This window comes from Epargyreus clarus, unplaced genomic scaffold (genome assembly GCF_041222505.1).
Source record: "Epargyreus clarus isolate Ecla_fem2 unplaced genomic scaffold, WU_Ecla_fem_2.2 ptg000027l, whole genome shotgun sequence".
NCBI lineage: Eukaryota > Metazoa > Arthropoda > Insecta > Lepidoptera > Hesperiidae > Epargyreus > Epargyreus clarus.
Window position 1 is genome coordinate 8,773,606 of NW_027332234.1, and position 23,505 is coordinate 8,797,110.

General features: G+C 32.2%; 3 protein-coding genes across 12 annotated transcripts in view; 1 reads left to right on the forward strand and 2 right to left on the reverse strand.

Annotated features, from left to right (window-relative positions):
* LOC140753685 (uncharacterized) overlaps positions 1-12,873 on the reverse strand; it is a 31,420-nt gene extending 18,547 nt beyond the window's left edge. For 8 of the 10 annotated variants that reach the window (XM_073088432.1, XM_073088435.1, XM_073088430.1 and 5 more), the window contains exon 1: positions 2,978-3,664. In XM_073088432.1, coding sequence (XP_072944533.1) covers positions 2,978-3,029 — 52 coding nt within the window. In that variant the 5' untranslated portion in view covers positions 3,030-3,664. Of the gene's footprint in view, positions 1-1,828; positions 1,983-2,977; positions 3,665-12,717 lie in introns of those variants that run through there. The other 2 variants (XM_073088431.1, XM_073088429.1) reach the window with 2 other exon arrangements.
* A 3,272-nt stretch (positions 12,874-16,145) lies between these two features.
* On the forward strand, positions 16,146-19,430 carry Arf102F (ADP-ribosylation factor 2). The gene is made up of 4 exons (XM_073088461.1): positions 16,146-16,356; positions 16,476-16,738; positions 17,235-17,360; positions 17,852-19,430. The coding sequence occupies exons 1-4, from the start codon at positions 16,290-16,292 to the stop codon at positions 17,936-17,938; spliced, it is 543 nt and encodes a 180-aa protein (XP_072944562.1). The 5' UTR covers positions 16,146-16,289; the 3' UTR covers positions 17,939-19,430.
* Positions 19,208-21,984, reverse strand: LOC140753695 (enoyl-CoA hydratase domain-containing protein 3, mitochondrial). The gene is made up of 7 exons (XM_073088458.1): positions 21,811-21,984; positions 21,583-21,701; positions 21,216-21,351; positions 20,916-21,014; positions 20,733-20,824; positions 19,934-20,022; positions 19,208-19,742 (listed from the first exon to the last, which is right to left on the reverse strand). Exons 1-7 carry the CDS (start codon positions 21,826-21,828, stop codon positions 19,453-19,455), a joined length of 843 nt encoding a protein of 280 aa, XP_072944559.1. The 5' UTR covers positions 21,829-21,984; the 3' UTR covers positions 19,208-19,452.
* Positions 21,985-23,505: the final 1,521 nt, after the last annotated feature.

Below are 23,505 nucleotides of genomic sequence, written 5' to 3' on the forward strand. Positions count from 1 at the left end.
AATATGTAAAAATATTAAAGCTAAGTAAAATTTTAATTAGAAACAACTTGTTAATGACTTTAACTATTATTATCACATTACTCAAATTTTAAAATGGGAACTCTCATTTCACTGTCCTTTGAATCGTGATGCGACACTACATTTATAAGAATCTTTAAACGTTCAATACCGAGTTCAAGTAATTAAGGCTTAATTATTCGAAACTCGAAGCGAAAGCAAACTGAATCATATTTCCAATAGACAAATAGAAATCTATCCCGCGTTCACGGTAGGCGCGCCGCTGTAGCACGATTTCATTATGAAAACTAATATTGTTACATATCTCAAATATCTTCTCACAATAAATAGACAGGACGAGGAAGCGAAATGACAAGCAATGTATATTTTTTGTTTGCGTTGATTATAATACTTTGTTTTCAAATTACGTCGACGGTGCTCATGACACTGAGTCACTTTTATTGACTAGTTCTTTGCTCAGCTGTGAGACAAACCGCGAGTTTAACTTTAAAAATTATGTTGGCAATGTAATTTCATGCTTCTGAGAATTAATAAATAGATCACCGGAGTCATCGGACCGATATGTTTAAAGTATTGTGATAATTGTGTTCATTTAGCAAGTGTCGTAAAAGTTTACATTTATGGATAGCACGACAATGAGTGTAGGTATTGATCTGACATTTAACCTCAATGCCCGTCTGTGGGATTGAGCCACACCGCAGAAACGAACTCTGCCGAGATACTTGAGAGATGTACTTACTTAAACTTTTAGGAAACCAATTATGTTTATATTAATACGGCCTAAACCATTTTCTAAAATGACATTGAAATCAAGATTTTGCGTATAAAATTAAAGACAAAATGTCAAAGGATTTTTTACTGAGAACTGATCAAAATATACAATAGGTGATAAATATAAAGATTGACTAAGAGTGAATATACCCAAGTACCTATCTAAATAAGCAAGACTATGTCATAAACGTTAACCGCAAGTTCCACAAGTAACTACAACGAAAAGTAAATAACGAAGACAAACATGTCACCGTTGTAATTTAAGTAAACGATATTTTCAAATGTCATGTAACATGCAACAGCAAGGCGTGCCAAGTGTTGCAGAAAATTTCGCGCTATGGAAAGAACATCGGATTCTCTACGCCAATTCACAAAGATATTTTGAAAATTTCGCCTACAAGATCTACACTGTTTATTTTTTACGAACAACCTTGTAACTTTGTATACCTTTTCAAACACTGACCTACTATCTAAGTTGTCCGAAATGACCCATAATGTTTCGAATAAATTTTGTAACTCCTGATTAGAAGTGTTGAAACTTGAAACAAACATGTTTACAAAAATGTAACTTTCAAATTATAACCAGAGCACATACATACACAGATAACATCTCAAGAAGTATAGTTATAGTAGGTTTATGAATACACAAGGAAATCACTAGTTAGTAAAATTGTCACGGATGGAGACGAAGTAATGGTCGCCTCACAAATAACCTAAAATTGTTATTAGCTTAAGAGCTTCCTCTCAGATGTCACCAGTTAGGTAGCTCAAAGAACATTCAGAAATAGTCAGATCACGAACTCCCAAGTGAAAGATACACAATTAAATTTCAATTCCCAAAATTAATGCACCGTTGCAAATGTTTATTAAGACTCGAAAGTACATTAAATTCGAGAGAAATTGACGGAAGATATTTATTTGAAGATAATATTTTACTTTTACAATAGAAAGTAATTGAACAACCTGAATTGTCAGAAAATACTTAGATGTTTTTTAATTTATCTCAAACAATTTTATTTGACAAAGATAAAAGTCTCACCATTTTTGCGTTGCACACAAAAGCAAGAGAGCATTTAGAGCAGAAAGGTACAAAAACTGCGCGTACGATACATGTAACGTTCAGCGCACGAGCCTGAACACTGAATAAACTCTACAATCATAAACAGCGAGTTTCCAGTATCGGTGTGTTTTAGCCATTTAGCACTCGCGACACGTGCTTATCAGCGGTTTTGTAGTGTTTAGTCTGGGTTATCTACATAACACAATGCTCATTTTACACTCGAGAGGGGCACAGAACAGGATTTCGCACGGGAATATATGCGTGCCCGTATTTCCATTGTTTTCGCTGGGAAATCTGAACCCTAGGTAGCAACAATGAATGAATAAATAGGCAAGAGCCTCGTTGGAATTGTTTCGTAAATATCAAGCCGTATTCACATACGATTACGTTACATGGGGTTACGGTTCAATTAGGCCAATTAGTCAATTTAACGAAAGCATGGTTAAGAATACGTTAGTTGTCACTCAAGAAACAAACATCATTAGACAAAGCGATGAAACGAGTTGATTTAAACGATCCTTCAATTACTCCGGAAATATCTATCCTAATTTAAAATGAATAATTGAAGCAATTAAAGTCTGAACAAATATTTTTTGACTTAATGGAGGATGTTAAAATGTCGCAATAAATAATATGTTTATTTTACATCTCTCCAAGCGACAGGAATTTACTGAGTTCATTAAAATCACTTAAGACGGGGATGTGGGTTGTTAAAAACTGAACGAGCAGCTGTTCATCTTAAATAGGGTGCATGGTATGTGTAATAAAAAAAACAGCTGTAGTTATAATGTACTTTTACTTGTACACCTTCAATGAATTTCCGATAATAAAACTAGGGGATTAACGCAGTTTAGATATTTCTAAGCAGTGCTAAAAGTTAGCGCGCGAAAATATACAATGGGATGGAAATATGAAATATTGTACGTAAAGAATATTAAAATCTTGGAAAAATTAAGTTAAATTGTTTAATATAGATATATATTTTAAAATGATTAAACTTAACGCTACGTTCTTAGACCATAATAATAATATTATTCCTATTAAAATACGGACAGTACGTTAAAATCGCGCGAAGTAATAATAATTTAACCGGTTGTCGAATACAACTGGATTGCGTAAGTTACTTACTTTTCTTGGAACCAAATATGGATTTGAGTTTTGATATCGTCCTCTTCTTCATATTCGGTTTATTCTCACGCTACGGCATCAATTCACATACAACTGTTGCTTGCATCACACACATCAGCCCAAAATACACTACACTGCGTCCTCAAGTTTTTAGGTAGTCAATGCTTTTTGCTCCTTTTGCCGCTCTTATTTCCGTGCTACGAAAATAGGTCCATCGCTACACTTGTGCCGGCGCAGGCGCATCACTCTTACGTATAAATTTCCGATAACATCTCTCTGTTTATTGTTTCTTCAAAGAGCACATCGGCTATGTCCACGCATGAAACTACAGCTAGCACACCGACGTTTGATTGACGCGAATACTAACAGCCATTTTAGTGTTATCTCGTACTCGTCCTTATCTTGTATCACGTAACCCAATGAACATCGATAAAAAAATATATGAAATTAACAAAATTTGAACATCAATTTACGCGCGCGGCTTAACAAACCAACTCGGTGTATATCGTTATAAATTATAAATATTTATATATGGTATGGAACAAACATCTTGTTCCGTGGACCGTATCAATCGAAAAATAGACCGAGCTTTGGTTACACAAGTTGTTGACCGTTTACAAGCAACGAAACGACTTGGACCTATATTTTTCAGTAGGAAATATCGCGCTGACGGCTATTCTTGATCGTGCTGCGGACGCAACTAAACGCAGCGGCGCACGCGCCACGCACGAGTATAATGGAGAGCTAGCCGTTAAATGTACTGACACAAAAATTGTTACAAACGATGGACCTTCTTCCGTTGACAAAATTCGTTTCCGTCGGAGCCCAATCAACCGGTGAAACGAGATGAATGAGTCCCATTCAAAGGGAGCTCCAACGGTTTCATTGGCTCAGTGGTGACAACACCGGAGACAACGTATCCGTTGGCCCTTTTTAGAAATGAAATTAATGACTGGCACTTTCGGGAACAGACACTCACAATGAGAGCGGGTCGGGCATAAATCACGGGGTGCGAAAGGTATGGGAACATTAGGGGTTGATAAGAACGAGTGAGATAGAATATGGCAAAAAACTTCAAAAGAATCCTTTTGAACTGTTGCGAATTGATACTTAAAATAGGCACGAATTAAGTAGTAGTCTAATATTCCCTATCTGGAGGTTATATTTAGTAATGAAATAATAATACTTTCATGATAATAATTACACATGAACATAACAATACAAAAGGTTACTAGTAGTAAGCTAGTAGAGGCAAATAACCAACATACTAGATAGCATGCTAGCACTTTCAAAATGGCATTTGCAAATATTGTTAGAAGCATAAGCCAATAGTTAGAATTACTGCAAACGGTATGCTGCAATACATATAGTACTAATGCTAAATGTTTCATCAAATGTCACGTTATTTATGTCTTCTGGTTAGTATATCGTGTTATTTAAATTAGTTACATGTGTCAATGACACATAAATTACATAATTGTATTCAATAACGATCAACAATTACATAAAATAACAATTTATTGATTGATATTGGTTTAGTGTAATGTGATGGTTCTACATCTACATATTTGGACTGCTATTGACCCTAATTTTTGCCCTATTTATATATGGTAAATCTGGAAATTGTTAAATGGTCGTGCAATTTAGGTACATACACTAAAACATACGATCCTGTTTCGTCACCGAAATACGCACACACAAGTACATACATGAGTTTGAAAAATGGCAACGACGTAAAAACGGGTTTTAGTATGGACAATATGGACTTATACTTAGTACCACCTTAGACGCTATAACTACTATGTTATAATGTTCTTCATAATTCAGTGCTTTTGTGCACTCACTTGTGAAGAAAAAGTTTACTTGTGAAGAAGTTTCGAAAAAAAAAATGCAACAGATAAAAGCAAATTATAGGTAGCACCGACTGCAAATATTTAAATCATCGTCCGCTTTGAATCCATATACAAGTAGCTCTGCTTCGTTTGCAACGTTCAAGTTTGCAACGTTTTGCCCCCATTGAGATCATTGACGCGAGTCGGACCGCTGCTCGGATGAGTTATTCATATTACCATTCATATTATGCATGCGCCGAACGGTGTACTCAATCCCAAAAAAAGTTTCTGTTATTATTCCTTCCAATAACCAATTTAATAAATCGTTAAAGCACGGTCGAGTTGTCTTAAGAATTATAATATTTCTTCTATCATATTTTCCATATTCTTTAGACCAGAACACAGGAATCCCAAACTTTTTGTAATTACGAAACATCAGTCAGCAACGCCGCCTTTCAAGATATTTACAACGAGATAACCCAAAAGAATTTGATTAATCAAGACCTTTCATTTGATTAATTAAAGCGTCATGAGTCACCGTAAGCCAGATCTCTATCAACATCTCTAGACCACCAGCTCTGACAACGTGAAAGAAACACGTTGCTCAGAAACGCTTAGTAAATAACTTCCACTTAGACCGGTTTGTATATCGTTAAATTGCGTATGTTACCGGTGATATATACGTACGAGATTACGCCTTTATTATAATGAAGTAGACGCCAGATGTAATCCCGATAAGTGGCAGATCGTTATTATTAAATCTTCCCGTAGTACACCGTTTCAATATTTCAGATGAAACATTGCTTATAATTGAGACATTTCTCTTTTCCCGAAGTAAATTTCAATTGCCTATTTCTGAATCTTATGTTAATTAATTGTTATAAAGATTGTTATAATTATTTCTTTATCCTTCTAAAATAACGATTAATTTCGATAAATCTTAAATTTAATCGCAGTTCATCCATACTATTTTTTTTTCTAAAAGCTATGTAGTTGGAAAGTAAACAATTTAGTTTCCCTTTAACTTTTAATCTATATTTCACGAGAATAATAATTATTTTCTTCGTCCGTTCTAATGAACGGCATACGGTAACCTACGTTTCCGTTTACACATTTTCATCATCAAACAATTCGCCGAGGAACTAAATAAACAGACGAACTGTCAAGACGACACCAAGCCTTCAAACCAGTCGTCTCAAACAATACTCCGGTTTCACAAAGACTGGTGGAGATGATCATAATGACTCAGATACTTAGAAATGAACAAAGTTCGTAATTCATTTTGCTAGAGAAAGCTCATATTCCTAACAGCAGTGTAAAGGGCCACTGTGTTCTGAATTAAAGGGTAAGGGATGTCTCCCTTATCCTTTAAACAAAGAATTCCAACTCAGTCCTCAGATTACCAACCACCAACCACCAAGTACGTACCAACGCTACTGTTGCCGACCTTAGATAGAACTACAATCGTATCAGGAATTAATCACAGATGTCCATGGATGGTAGTGGCCACTTAACATCAAATGGAATATTTGCTACTTTTACATTAGTTACAAAATTCTAAATAATCTAGTTTTTTTCGTATGAATTTATCACATTTCATTCTGGGATGTGTAGAGCTCCTTGTAATACCCCAGGAACTACGATTTAAATATCGTGAATATTTGTGGTTTTATAACAAAGTAATAGATGTATTGGGAAACAAAGTATAAATGCATGAAGAAGTGTACATTTACCTAAGTGCAGTAACTAGTTAGCAGTTCCCACAGTATTGATCGTTTATCGCGATAAGACCGATTCTACAAGACGTTTGATATCTATGCCTTTCTATGATTCATTTTTCATTGTGTGAATATCGTTATCATGTTCTAATAATAAAGTGTCCTATGTGTTGTTGTGGTTGAGCCAATTTAAGTAAGCATGATACTTTAGTAAGCATGATTTTAATTAATTTTGGCATTTGTCGATTACATACATACGAGTATATATTGTCATTGGGACATCGAAAAGAGACCAAAGAAGGACTGATATATTAATTATTTTTACTGAATAATTATCATATTCGCCATAAGCCGATAATATCTACCTTAAAGATCGAAGAGCCACTGGGTTACAAGATGTAGACGTCAAAGATATCGGGAAATGATATCTTAGAAACCCAGACCACAAATTCTCGCCTACAACGTGCCACGTGGATGAAGAGATGTAACCGGTATTCTTTCCAATTTATTTTGGTGTAATTATCACTCCCAAAATACTTATAATGATCGAACGTACAACAAGAGCAATATATTTTTATCAAAAATGTATATCCTATCGATTGAATATGTAGGCTTTGATACTTTTATTATTAGTATGTTCAACAACTATAACCGTTATCAAGCAGATAATGAACCTTCATAATGTCGCCTACGCCTACGATTTATTTCGACCACCTGTTATAGCACATACCAAGAGACTACTATGACTTTGATATTGCATAAAAACTATATTCTACGCCATAATAGCTTAATGGGCACATTATGCAACGAGACGGCGATTTTAAATAGTAGGTAAGCCTTCGTGTAGCTTCTAGATACTAATTATTTTATTATACACCTGACGTTAATTTATTACCAGTTTTTTTTTCATTCTGTTCAAATATCTCGAGATAAAACTATAGATAAACTCTATTTACTAACTGGCTGAAACTAAATAAACTCCAGGATACAACGGCAACCACATAACATTTCTAAAGTAATAGCGAGGCGATCGAAGGATAAACTTATGACATTCTAGATAATAAACCGACAAAGTAAAGACCAAAACAATGTGCGGAAGACGGCACAAGAAATATTTAAGTGTTGAACACAATAGCGTTCAAAAATGGTAATTAAGAGGAAACATTTATATGAAAAACATTACGACGAATAAAAACCATAATTTAAGAACAATTTTCAAATAGATGAGCTGCCTTTGACATAAAACCTATTTCCTATGAAATGGCAGTCATCACGGTATCATTTTCTCTTAAAATATAATCTGAGAAAAGTTTATAAAAACAAGTAACATAGTTCCTCGAATTCACCTCTGGAGATCATATTACACGATAATGTGCAAGACGTGACTTTAATCTGATACACGACAAGAAACAACGGCAGATTGTCCAACAACACATAATTTTAGTTTCACACGACTATTCACTTGCTGTAATGCTCTATGCTACCCGAATACCGTTCTTCAGAGTGCAGAGTACCTTAGAATCTGATATGAACATGGAACATTGTACAGACATATTGACCACTGCATTAAAACTACATGGAGCTTTTAGAGTTCAGATGCTGCAGAAAGCTTCCTAAAGTAGCTACAATCTGCACTCAAACGTGTGTGAAGTTAGCGGTTGATCGTTGAATCTAGCAAAAAAGCAGCTGAATCTTTTTTTTTATTTGAAATCGTCGTTCGCCAGCTCCTAAAGATTGCTAGGGCAGTACGACAAAGTGTAAAAATTTGAGTTTCAAGTACGCGAGAAGATAATTTAGAATTTGAGAAAAAAACAAACCTTTATTCACCGCTGTAACTCTTGTTACGTACATAGTTAGTTGGATTGCAAAACTCGTCAAATAGTATCTCTCAATAGCTTGATTGATTGGGTATATCAATTCCCTATTGACCTATATTCGTACTGCTTTTAAAGATTTATATTTGAGTACGAAAAATAGTACAATCGACTCATCCATTACAAATGTTGATGATGATGATGATTTAAATGAGGAAATATTATTGATCTTTACTTTAAATATTGACGATAAAGAATAGATGAAAACATAATCTCTAAAAGTAATTTAAAAATACATAGACATTACTAAAAATTGTCTAATTTCGATATTTAGTAATAAAAAAATAGTTAAAGTATTAATAACGGGCACAATTGTTTACAAGCTGATAAGACCTAAGGTTCTTATTACAAAACCTTCCTATTACGAAACTGGTTTTGTCTACATGACATGTTTACTTTAGCTTGCCAGCACTCATCAGTACTATCTATACTATGCTATCGTGAACTAAATTACGGGCCTCATGCAGTTTAAAAAACAAGCTTATTTGTACAAGGTAACCTTCAAGAATCTAACGGTCATCGACCAGAGTACAAGTTGCAAGTTCAGACCCCAAATGAATCCCACACAAAAATAACTCGATGAGCGTGCACTTTGCAACACACGTCGTGTGATTTTTAATGATGCGAAGAATAGCTTGATCAGAGACCTAATCGCTTTCACCGACAATATTTTGATTGATGAAATTGAAGACGAGAGAGCGATAAAGTAAACATTTATAAAAACGATTGCTTTGTATAGGCGTAGTTACACGTTTCTTTCTTATGATACATGCTTTACGCAACCGGAGAGCAATCTAGCAAACATTCGTTTAGTAGATAAACCGCAAAGTATACGTACATATTTAAGCAGATATCTTGTTGTTTTGTAAGATGCAAACTCAGTCAAGGATATTAGAAAAATCAATATCAATTCGAAAGGAAATCGCATCGTACAAGAATTACTGGAATGTGTTTTAGGAATTAGACAATTGAAATCAAACAAGGTTTTTTTAATGAATGGCTGCTACCTCTACAGTAGGTCTTGAAAACTTGGTGACAAATTGGATATTTAGAACGTATTTAAGTACATACGATTTTCCAACTTTCGTATTTCGATAAAGTTTTTGACAGATTTGAAAGCTATTGAGATAGTTAAAAACTGGTAATAAGGAAGCTAAAGGTTCTGACCGATTATGATGTTAAACACTTGTTTCATTGATGACCATTAAATTGTACCTATTTGGTACCTACTTAGTACACTGCAATATCGGTAATAGATAAAATAAAGTGAAGAGTCGATATCGATTATAGCTTAGACGGGATTTCCGAAGCGTATTATGGTGAAGCGATGATAGGACAGATTTGAAGGTATTTAGGGATAAGTGTTTTGCCTTTAGCTTGATGATAGAACAATTTATTAAGCTCAAATCTACTTATGGTCTAAGATCCGAAGCTAAATCGAACTGGACCGAGCTGATAATAGAATGAAACTCATTTTATAATGAAATTAGTACATTGGGTAATACATTAAAAATGGGTTTGCTAAAAAAATCCTGGACAGCATAATTTTAATTATTTTTTGAAAAATTAAAATTTAATTGAAAATTAAATTTTGCAACATCAAGATAATAAGAAAATTCTATTCTGAGTGAATGTTAAAAACATACAGAATGTGCAGGCTTTGGGTTGCCTATTATTTACGTGGACGAACTACTGGGTTGTCAGGTATAAACAGGTATTTCGCTGGCAACTACTTTCACTCATGATGATAATAGATAAAATTTTATATCAGTAGAAGCGCTGTTTTATTGTGAACACGTTGATATAGGGTTGTCTGCAAAATGAAAATTAATTTTTCAAAAAATAATTAAAATTATCCTGTCCAGGATTTTTTTAGCAAACCCATTTTTAATGTATTACCCAATGTACTAATTTCGTTATAAAATGAGTTTCATTCTATTATCAGCTCGGTCCAGTTCGACTTAGCTTCGGATCTTCTACTATTATCTACGAAATAGAAGTTGTTTCAAAAATAACAATTGATAACAAGTGGGAAGAACTGACTAAAAACACAACCTAAGGCTACTTCAAGCGCAATTTTAGGCTTAGTTTAAAGTTCTGGGAAATAGACTTCAGTATTTATTTCAATAGAAAATCTTTATAAAAATACATGAGTTTTACTTTTACATCTTCAGGTTTGAAAACAGTGAAGAGGAAACGTTCTAGGATGAGTACATTGAACTAAACACTAGGCAATTTTAACGAACCTAAATTGATGACAATGAACATCTTATCATTCGCAAACACGCTCAGACAATTTACTAATATGGGGGACGAAAATTTATTTGTTCTGTTTCTATCAAGTTAATTTGTTTTAATAAAGAATTTAACTCAAAACTGGCAGCGAGCATTTAATAAATCCTAATTTTGTACCGCCTATAAAAACCTATTTCCAAAATCTTTTCTGGAAATAGGTTTTTATAGGCGTCTGCAAAAAGTAATTCAATAATTGAACTGTTAAATCAATTTTGCCTGGAGTTTCACACACTGGCAGAATAACCGTCATACAAATGCTACATTATAGTCCAATAATACCTTGTGTTTCTGCCTTTCTGCATAACGAGACATTTTATCACGAGGGGAATAAAAAGGTACTTAGGTACAACCTAACGCTGTTTGTCCACTGCACCGTCACCGAGCCGATACCGATAAATAATTAACCACGGCGCCGAAGTAGCGGTATCGGCTCGGTATCGGTGGTTGGTGGACAAACAGCGTAAATCGAAAGGGAGGACGATATAGGTCTACTTCGTATGTTTGTTTAATATTTATTGTATGTTTAAATTTCAAAAATAAGTAAGTAATTAAAAGCAGAGTCGATTATCTTTAAAGTTAAGCCTGCAATTTTGGGGCACCTTGAATAATTCGCGATACGATGCCATAAGATCACTAGATCAGCATGCATAGCATAACATACATATTGAGAACCGCCTTCAAACGAATGACGTAACGTGTATTGCCTATTTGCGCGTAATTGCATATTTACCAGCCATTGAATCTAAGCTAAACAGCCTAGCCCAAGCACCATATCTGTCTACGTTTTAATGGCTTTAAGGAAAGGGAATGGGTACCTAATAAAATGTAATAACTTATTGGTTAATAAAACTTTTGACTTAGGAATTTGAATATGTATGTCATAGTAAGTACATTATAGTTATTTTAAGAGTTTATAAAAAGTGTTGTAATAATATGCAATAAGTATTTAATAAATTATGAAGAAATATAAAAGAGATAAGAATAATAAAATAGAGTATTTTAATATTCTTCCAAAAATAGTTACAAATGTATTTGTGATTATTTAAGACTATAAATACATATTATCATTTTTATGTCATTAAAGGACTATCAAAAAATAATCTTGAGTAAAACAATTTGTTTTAATAATTTAAAACAAAATATTTCTATTTCATGCACCAATGACAAATGTCCATCGGTTTAATTCTTCATCATGGATAAAAATAAAACAATTCTGACATTAAGTAAGTAATTATTAATATAAATATATTGTTTCATATTAAGTCCTATATCAAAATTTTGTATTGTTTACTATAATAAAATGATTAAGTGGGAAGCTCTCTTGATTTTTTAGATTTATGATTCGCTTGAAACAATATTATTTTCTCAAGTCATGATATTTTTATCGTGATCATTTCTGTGTCATATTGTTAAACAACATATGCATTGTAATTATGTCATATTGAGTTATTTACACACAAATATATAATATTACAAAGCACCTTGTTAAGGATAAATTTAGTGCCTGTTTGTACGGAACACTTTACATTAAACTTATTGATAGATACATAATCAAAAGGATTTTTTTTTAACTAAAACGTTTTATTGTTTTTTTTAACTATAAAGTAAAAATATAATATTAACTCACAAAAATAATTTGCGAAAAAAAAATAAAAATTACTTATACTGAGGGGCAAAAAAAATATTTATTATAAATATCAATGGAATTTAAATTAAGTACTTATATTTATTTAGTAAATAAAAATATCAACAAGCGCGTTTATAATTATAACATTTGAAAAAATAATAATAAAGTGATCGAATAGATATATCTTACCCAACGAATTTATTTATTTATTAATGTAAATTTTCTGTGGTAGTATTTTGTTCATGAATTAATCAACATAACAGGATTCTTTAAAAGGACCTTCATGTTGAACCTGTTTAATTTTTTTACATTTTAATAATTTAGTGCGCTTTAATTCGAGTGGCTGTTTACTTAGGACTTCTTAACTCATAAAATTAAGCTGCTAATTACTCACCTTCGTAAATCTCCATCTCTATTCCGGCCAAAAAAATATCAAAAGTTTTCGAAAACGTTTCTATGACGACGCATGATAGCAGGCCTAATTCGATTCTTATTGGTCACAGATAAAGTATGATTTCATATGTGCTTTGGGATTGGTTCGTCTTTTAGAACCTAGTATGACATGTGGGTAAATTTGACGTTACGCCCTTCGTGACATCTAGTGTGCAATTATTACTAAATTAGCCATTTGTTCGGGAAACATAATAACATAATAATATTTTTGTTTTTCATTTTTGTATATATGTAAATTTTGTAAATAAGTTTTTTATATTTACTTATAGTTTATTTTATTGATGTGAAACATCTATAGCCGCACGTAAAACCGATTTCTGGCGTGGCGACGCATGCCACGTCACGCCACGCTATAAGATGGTATATATATATACAGTCTATATGCAGTAGTGTGTACGGTGTGGCGACGCGTCGCCATGCGCAAGAATCGTAATATTTTATTTTATCATTATGACATATTTAGTTCCTATCACAATTTTTTTTTTCTGCATATTACTTTTACTAAATAATGTCGATGTTTCACATCTGCCAGGCGTCCCGTGACGGCTCACATTGTTTTTTATATTTAATTTTCTATAAGTTTAATTATAATTGTAAATATTTTTCAGTTAATAAAAATTTGTTCACTGACAACTATAATAAAAATATTATAATAAAAGTTGTAATAAAACTGCTTGAAATTTAAAAAAAAAGTCAAATACAATTGTCATAATTTGGCATACATTAAAAAAGGGAATTACTAAAGAATTTCATTATTGTTAGATAGTGTCACATAAGTATTCTTCAATATTGTAATAACATTTGCTTACTAAATAACTTTTATCTCTCTCTTAAATGTACAAATGTGAATTTCCAAAATTTCAATAAACAGCAATGTCTTTTAAAAAAAAATAACACTGTTCGCCGAAATATTAATAATATTATCTTTGAAGTAGATGACGTAAAGAAATTATAATTCATTATTTAGTGATGTATACGCTTTTGTCTATGTTAGTAGAAATAATGATAAATGTATTTTTATTATATAGTAAACAATAATATGTAATCATGCATCTATTATTATGTATTATTACAAGTGAAATTTAAAATATTTCTATTAATTAAAAGTTAGAACAGCAGTATTTTTAAATTAATATTTCTGAATATGACTAATAAAATTGTACATTTATTGATGTTACATAGATTTTTTTGTTTGTATCTGAAACAAGATATTAGGAAGAATGAGTAGTAATCGGTTGACATGAATAATTTTGTTTTTCCTGTATCTTAATTTTATTTAGTTTAACTTGCATTATATTATTTATGCTAGGGCGTGGGTGAGATTTATTATTTGTATTTATAATCAACCATATAAATATTTACAAATAACATGGTAAAATTGATAATGTAATATGGCAATATTGTAAACATGTCGCTATTGACGTTTATTCAAATGACAAGTGGGATATTTTTAAAACCTAGTTGTTCGTCTTAGATTCTTTGCATTCAGCCTAACTTTGTTAACTTTCCTTTATTATTACAGGTATTGCACCAAAAGTTTTAAACGATGAGAAGTTGAAGGCAATCTAAGAGTAGTTTGAATTGTTTCATTTGAGACTATGATTCTTGCTATATGTGTTTTTTAAGTAAAAAAAACAATGTGAGCCGTCACAGGACGCCTGGCAGATGTGAAACATCGAGATTATTTTGTAAAAGTAATATGCAGAAAAGAATATATTGTGAATTTGTGATAGGAACTAAATATGTCATAATGATAAAATAAAATATTACGATTTTTGCGCATGGCGACGCGTCGCCACACCGTACACACTACTGCATATAGACTGTATATATATACGGCATGCGTCGCCACGCCAGAAATCGGTTTTACGTGCGGCTATAGATGTTTCACATCAAAAACACAGTGATTGTGTGATCTTATAGTGGTGACTAGGTGAACCGAAAAATGAAACACAATAATATATTGATTAATATATGTAATTTTGACATTATTTTTTTATAAAGTTTTATCATAATTCAAGATTGGCTTTTTTATTACGAAGGTCAAGAAAAGTGTAATACAACACAAAATAGGCCGCGTTTATATTTATTGCATCATTTATATTTATAATGGTTGCCAGCTTCGTTGTTCTATTAAATATGATTTAAAAAATGAAGCTGTTATGTCTAAAAACGTTATTTGTTGAATTTATCTAATACGCAAATACGCAAGTGCGTAAGTTCCTCAGAGTAATGACTATGTAAGTTCATACGAATAAATGACGTCTAAGAAAATAAGATGTATAGCTTTTTTATTCGTCTGTACTTTGAGTTTTTTCTCCAAGTCAATTATATACCGTGATTTAGCTTAGCATCAGTCTATTCAATAGCTGTTTAGCACTTAAAACAATATAAGTACTCTCTACGTATTTTTTTATTTTTTTATATTTGAACCTGACGACAAAGCAGACGTGCTACCTGAAGGAAAGTAGTTAACATCGCCTATTTGCAACACCAATACACACAAATACACTTACTTTAAAGATAATGATTAGCAAAAGACCAATGATATTTAAAACAAAAGACTAACGCAACTGCGTTAGTCTAAGCAACTGCTGAAACTTTTTGTTTCATTTTAAGTGGATAACTTTAAATAATATATACACATTATTTCTATTCTATGGCTTTAATTCAAATACTTCATATAAAAAGTATATAAAACTGTCATCAATTTGTCTTGAGTCTATCATAAAGAGTACTTTTTGTACTTCTTTAGCGGTATAATCGCAAAAACATGATTTTGCGATGCTGTTGCCGCTCTCTTATTGTGATTTTGAATCGCTATTACCATGGTACAGTACGTATCAATACAGATGTGCGTTAACGAAACTTATGTTACTAAACCGCTGTAAAAAGTCGCTGTGTACCCCGACACCAAATATAAGAAATACATAGATACAATTACAACTAAAAATAACAAAACTAACTGGATAAAATTACATGTAAGTATTTATCCGATATCGATATAATTCGATATCATAACGCAAAACGCATAACAGTAATGGAATACGGAAAAATGCAATATGAAATTCAATGAATCACATTCTGCCAACGTTATAAGTCCAAATCACACTGAGATACGTGGAGGGCTACGAAAAGTTAACAAACATGGTGAAATAAAATTCAAGCAGTATTCGAACTAGGCAAACAGGGTATAAGAACGTAATAAATACAGATGTTAGAGTGGATTTAGCGACATATAGCTCGTGAAATTTGTGAAGAGATAACGAAGCTCGCCTTTGCTATTAGAATATAACTGAAAATGTTTCATAAGGATTGTAAGAAATTAGTAATGTGGCAACAGGTATATAAAAGATACTGTTTTCTCTTTAATGGCAACACAAATTGTGTATCGTGTGTGCGTTGACGTATAGCCGCTGAGTTATTTCATTTCATTGTTTTACAAAAGTGATTTGTTTTGTGCTATATCTTCTATACTAATAATTTATTTTTAAATTTTAGTGCATTAAAGCCATGGGTCTTACTTTGTCAAGTGTTTTTACAAAGCTTTTTGGCAAAAAACAAATGCGGATCCTTATGGGTAAGTGACATGACACCTCATCGGTCGAAGATTGCGTAGAATGTCTTTTATCGCCTGTTTGAATATTAATAGTTATGATATAATTTGTTTATTACATTTCGCTTTTATTAACATTGCAGTTGGTCTCGATGCCGCTGGCAAAACCACCATACTTTATAAGTTAAAACTGGGTGAGATTGTGACAACTATACCGACGATCGGCTTCAATGTGGAAACAGTGGAATACAAAAACATCAGCTTCACAGTGTGGGACGTCGGTGGCCAGGACAAGATCAGGCCTCTCTGGCGTCATTACTATCAAAACACGCAAGGGCTTATATTCGTTGTTGATTCTAGTGACACCAAACGGATAGCAGAAGCTGAGAACGAACTTGCTAATATGGTTTGTTTTTTATAATAATGACTATGTTTTTTCGCTCATATTTTTAGTCCTTTTTGTTTGTTCTGAATAGTGCCCAAACTTTAGACCTCTTGGTACAGTTGCAGGTGTACCACACCTTTTTTGTGTTGTAAATGAGTATCAAAGAATTTAATTTTTAATAAAACAGTAAATAAAACTAGCAATAGTTTCTCTAGGGGTAAAAATTATTATATTAGCAATTTATCTGTGACCTCACATGAAGTATTTGGTATTTATTAATATAAGTGTTTAAAAAGTGCACTAAATGTCCAAGCGTGATAATATGTCATATGTACATAAAAATGCAGCTATACATTATGTATTACATACATCTGTAAAATATTATCTTTGGTATTTAATGAAGATGTGCATAGGTCACTGTGCTTATAGAATATCATGCACATTATTTTGAGTAACAAATTAAAGGTGAGATGGATGAATCATGATTAAATTTATATGTGAATGTTGTCACTTACAGCTCAATGAGGATGAACTTAGAGATGCAGTCATATTAGTGTTTGCTAATAAGCAAGACATGCCCAATGCTATGACTGCAGCTGAGCTGACCAATGCATTAAATTTAAACAATTTGAGGAACCGTCGTGTAAGTAATACTTTATTTATTTATGGACTCTTAGAATTACAGTAATAACTATTAGGTGTTAAAGTTTGCGATAACTTATTACAGTAATACCTCAGACTTACACAATTGGTGGGACCGAGTGATAACCGCGTAAGTCAGGTATGCATGTACAATTGTACATACCATCATATGCTATGATTTCGAATGTGTTGACTTTGTGCAACAAATACAAATGTTTACATGAATTGTAGGGTTAGTAAGCTTATTTTTTATAATCGGGAATTGCGGGATGCTCAAACCATAGGAGAATCAACGAGATTTGAAAATTGCATAGCTCCGAATTTGATAAGTCGGGTTATTACTGTACTCTACTCTATTATACAATTATTTCTAGTTCTTTGAATATCCTTTGTAATTTATTTTTTTATTAAATTACAGATCAAATTATTATTATGACTTTCTTAAAGTTATTGAGAAATATTTTTGTTAATTATGTTTTATTCCATTCACAGTGGTACATTCAAGCTACATGTGCAACACAAGGCCAGGGCCTCTACGAAGGCCTTGATTGGCTTTCAAACGAACTGGCAAAGAAGTGAGACTGGATTCTCTCAAGAAGGAAAGAACACCACCATACTTTCCCTACACAAAGACAACTTCCCATATTGTGAATGTTGTTTTATCCAAGCTTAGACGAAAGACTAAATTTATATGTAATTTAATGGTATATTGTATTTAAATATTTATTAGGCTAGCTCATTTCACAGGTTGCCTCAATTAGGCAATATAGTGATTCAGTAATTAATTGTACGGAAATCCAAAGTTGATAATAATGACAATACATAACTGAATCATTGTAAATACTGTGAGAGACTAGGCTTCTTGCAATAATTTCTATCATGCTAGTGTTTCACATTTGTACATGTAAAAGGCTAAATAAGTAAATTGTTGAATTGTAGCCTACCTTTTACTACATTAAATTAAATGTTTTTTATAATGGTTACTAGAAAATGCAGAGTTCCAGTGCTGGAGCTTATTAAAAAATAATTGTAAGCAATTTTTTCTAAATAAAATTTGTATTGTCTTTGCCTCAGTGTGGGTTATTATTATTTCAAAAAAATGTGTTAATTATGTGGAGTTCTATAAGCCTTAATTTTATTATAAATATGAAGCAAAAATCATACATATTTTTTGTAAAAATTATATTCTTGTTTCTATCATGTCTATAGCAATTGATTGTTTCAAAAATATGCATTCCTTTACACATCCTAAACCTAGAATAAATACGCTGTTATAGAGGTTATTATTATATTATGCAAGTTAAATAGTTGACAATATTTTCGAATATATCTAGCCTTAGTTTATTGTGCACAATATAATTGCAAATTCATAGGCGCTTTGGCCACTTATGTATTACTTTTAAAAGTATAACGTTTTACGCCGTTTTATACTACGCTATTTCGATAATTATATTACATAAGAAGCGAGGCATTTATAATCTTTATAGAACAGTTGCCTAGTATTTTGGGTATAGTGAATTTTATTTTTTTGTTGTGATTTAATCAGAAAATGCTACAAATTTTGCTTTTACCTTTTGCCACATATATACATTACAAATATGTGAGCTTAAATAAAATATCTTTTTTGCATGTGGCATAATAGGATAAATACTTTCTTGTTACTTTATAGCTTTTATTAATATCATAGAGTCATATACTTCATTACTTAACATTTGAATTTGTTATTTCAATTTCTGCCATCTATAATTGATATAGCACACCAATGTAAACATTATTCATAAAGTTATAGTAATTAGTATTAATTTAATTATTAAGTTTCCTGTTTATTGAGAAGCAAATGAAAGTTAATTGTGAAAATATATGTTTTTTATTCTTATAACATCCATAAACTGTAGCTCCTTAAATGATTAACAATATGTAAATAATGTAAAAAAGATTGGTTCACATTAATATGATATGGCAAATTGTGATGTCTCATGGGTTTAACTTTTATACTTGGCTTTAAAGGTGGAATACATAAAAGAAACATGATAGTGGCAAAGTGGCAAATAAACTTAGGTGTAAATAAAAATTGTTTTCTTTCAAATGGTCTCCTACTTGTGGCTCCAGGATGCTTTCCTCTTTTCAACAAAACTCTTAATTCCTTCCTGCCCATCCTCCATGTTAATGTTTTTTACCATAATTTCTTCACCTAATTCATAAGCTTCAAGTAAACTCAAATCCATGTGTTTGTAAAAGAATTCTTTACCCAATGTGATAATTTTGCGACTTTTGTGGGTAATTTTATCTACTATTTTATTAACTTCAGCATCCAGCTGATCAGCTGGTACTACCTTAGTGACTAGACCACTTTCATAAGCTTCTTTGGCAGTTAATGGCTCACCTACAAATCAAAAAATATTATTTACGAATCATACAAGTCATATTTTCATAACATGTCTTGAAATGAACTAGAATATTAGATGACGCCTATCAATTATATTAATATGCATATTTTTAGCAATTGGATATAGTATAGATATAGTAGTAGGACATACAAGTTGGATTATAGTATTTCTATAAAATGTAGCACACCTGTTAATAGCATGTACATTGCGCGAGATTTAGGCACAGATCTTCCTACAGCAATGCCTGGTGTTGAACAAAATATGCCAAAGTTCGCCCTGCAATGATTATCACACTTATTATAGTTGGGCCATTACAAACGTGTGACTTGAGTCATAAAACATGATGCTAAAGGAATGAGACAATGCCAACTCATCGATAAAGGTATGCCGCTCAGACGCAGGTAGCTATAAACGACGTGGTCGTAACTAACTATAATAATTTAAGTTGTATATCATTTTATATATTGTTTGTTTTAAAAGCAGGCATTAGAAATACATCCTAATTTTTTTTTGCATTATTTCCTTAACCTTTCCTTGATTACCTGCTATTGACTATCGACAAATCTCTTTGTTGTTACACGCAACGAAAGAAGTGTGAGCGGGAGATCCGATATGCCTATAAGTGTGAGCGAGATGTGATAAAAATGATTTATGGCTCAGTTCACACGTTCGTAACGGCTAAACTATACGGCTTAGCGATTAACCGTCGTAGAGTCAACTTACCCTGATGATGCTCCGTTTTGGAGCGAAACACGTGTTGGTGGTGGTATGTATGGTGGTGTATATTTTTAATTTTTGCATCTGCATGCATCCTTTGAGGGAGGGAGGGTGGTACATACTGCATGGTTTAAAATATATACCATCATACATATTTGTAGCGGATTGTTGCGAAGTAGTTTTAATCTTAACTTAATGGCTAAACTATAGTGAACTCATGATGAACCCAATATAGGCATATGTTATATTTCTGTGACTTGGTTCCCTACCCAGGTGTTGAGAATTTGCTAGTATCAGAACAAACGATAATGTCACAGGTGGCAACCAGTTGACATCCCGCCGCAGTAGCAAATCCATTGACCTGCAAAATTCATTTTATAAAATTTAATTACAAAATTAATTTATACCTTAATCTAACATGATTTACATTTACTTCTTACATGCTTCTTTACCTTAGCTATCACGGGTACTGGACTTTGTATGATAGATTTCATTAACTCTGTGGCTTTTTTGAATACCAATTTATGATGATCTACTCCAGTAGATTGTTGCTGTTAAAAATAAAAGAACGACATATAGAAATGAAATAGATAACAAGTATGAATATATGGTATGTATGAACATATTTTACATTTTTTTGGCATATGCATAGGAGAAATAAGAAAGGTGGTTATAGTTTTATAACAGATTTGTTGTCATTTTTATATTTTTAATTTAGGTTAATTTATTAAATTCTAATTTTTAATACTTACTAATTCCTTCAGATTATGTCCAGCAGAAAATACATTGCCTTTGGCTGCCAAAACAATAGCTCTCAAGGATACATCATCCTTGTTGCTATTTATTACTTCTATAAGGCTACTCATCATTTCAAGCGAAAGTGAATTCCTATGTTGAAACAATTTGCAATAAGTGTAAAACATAGCGGAAAAGATATCATAGATGATTACCATTTCATCTATGATAGAGTATTCAAAATATGACATGTTGAAATAATCTTATACATCTTAAATTTACATGATAACATTATGCAATATTTTTTCCCAAGTATGTAATACTTGTGGAACTCTTATTAATTGCATTGAGTTATTGTGGACAAAGAAATTGATATTAACTTACTTTGTTTTTTCATGATTTAAAATTATCTCTTTCAACCCATTTTTCTCATTGAAATTTGTGATAACGTATTGACTGTGAACTCCACGTCTAAATAATGAAAAGGATCTACCTAAACTTCTCTGAAAATAAAATGAAAATCTGTAGAAATTCCACAACTATAGTACCTAATTACTTTCCATTAAAACTTTACATATCAAAGAAACTTTTAGGTTATTGTTTATTACTTACTTCTAAAGTACTATACATTGTACGTTATTATACTTTAAAAGACAAAATTAAATGCGTATAATTGAGAAGAGGTTGGTAATATTAATCATAATAATTCAACTGTTTTGATATGGTATTTACTCAAATTCAAACTGATAACACAATCAAATAAGATAACAAACGTCATTATGTCATTGATGGTGACTGAATTTTGTGGGTTGCCATAGAATACATTAAAAATTAGGGTTGAGTCTTGAGAATAATAGTGATATATAGTGAAAAAATAAAACAAAAGCCATATTCTAATTGCCTTTTAATCACATTTAGATTCACACTGCTTGGCACGCAGACCTTGAGAGCAACATAACGATAATAATAAAACAATGGCTGTGTCATTGTGCTTGCTAATTTGATACAATAATAGCATCGATGATAACAAAAAAATCACGAAGTTATTTAGATAAATAATTATATAATTACCTTAACAAAGCTATTACAATTTCTGTTACATAAAATCCTACTGCTACTTGACATACATTTACTGCAATATAAATAGATACATATGTCTATAGGTTACGTTAACTTTAGCTATGTAATCTACTAACATTATCATTAAGTTGTGTTTTATTCAAACATTGAAATATTGTTTTGACAAATTTAATCAATCTATCGAATGTTTTACATATCAAGTATGCAGAAATTGTGAAATTTTGATCTTTGGTAGGAAAAAATTGATAATAGTAGATAATTTCATATTAATCAAATGCTTCAATGTAAAAGTGGGAGAATTTGCCAAACATGTGCATTTGTGCTAGTATTACATTCATGTTACAACTATTATAAAGTTATGAACCGAAATTTGTAGTTTGCATGTGACCTTTTGTATATATTTTTGACCAATGATAATTATAAGCATCAGATTACGTTTAACACTCACTTATCTATAAATATATCATAAAAGTGTAGATATACTTGTATATTATACAAGTACGAATAATAATTATAGAATAAATATATTCGTTATCTTAAGACAGAGAATAAATATAGATTAAAATGGCAAAATCAGTGTAAACACCGAATAATCTACAAGCACACCTACTAGTTTAAATATTGATAAATACTGCTAAATTTTATGACTTCTCAGAATTTAAGACAAACATTTAAATATTATGTCGTGAAGCTGAGGGAATATTGTGTGAATCATTTTTATTTCATATATTTCCAGGTCGCTGCTTATTTTAAGTATATAGAAATGAGCTATGAGTAAGAAAAAAAAATATCGTGAATATCAATTATGAAATAAAATATACTTTCCACTAAATAACTACATATTATGTAGGTATAGTCCGCGCCAAACTGTTAGTCCGCTCGGAAGTTGTTTCGAGCAGGTGTAGTCATACACGTCCCTGTAGTTCCGGGAGTAGAATAGGACTACGATATCTCCTGCCTGTCGTAAGAGGCGACTAAAAGGGGGCTTCCGGGATTGCGGGCGGCAAGAGTGAGAGATGGAACCGCCCGTCAGCGACCCCGGGTGTGACGGCTGTATGTGTGGTCGCATACCGTCGTACACACCAGACGGTGTGGCGAGCGCCAAGCTCACCTGGGCGGAGTCCGACGGGGCTAAGAGGAATCCGGTTGCGTTCCTTTGGAGACCCCAGAGTCCTCTACGCAGCGCCGAAGACGGTCACCGGGTTGTTTTAATGCGGTAAGAATCCC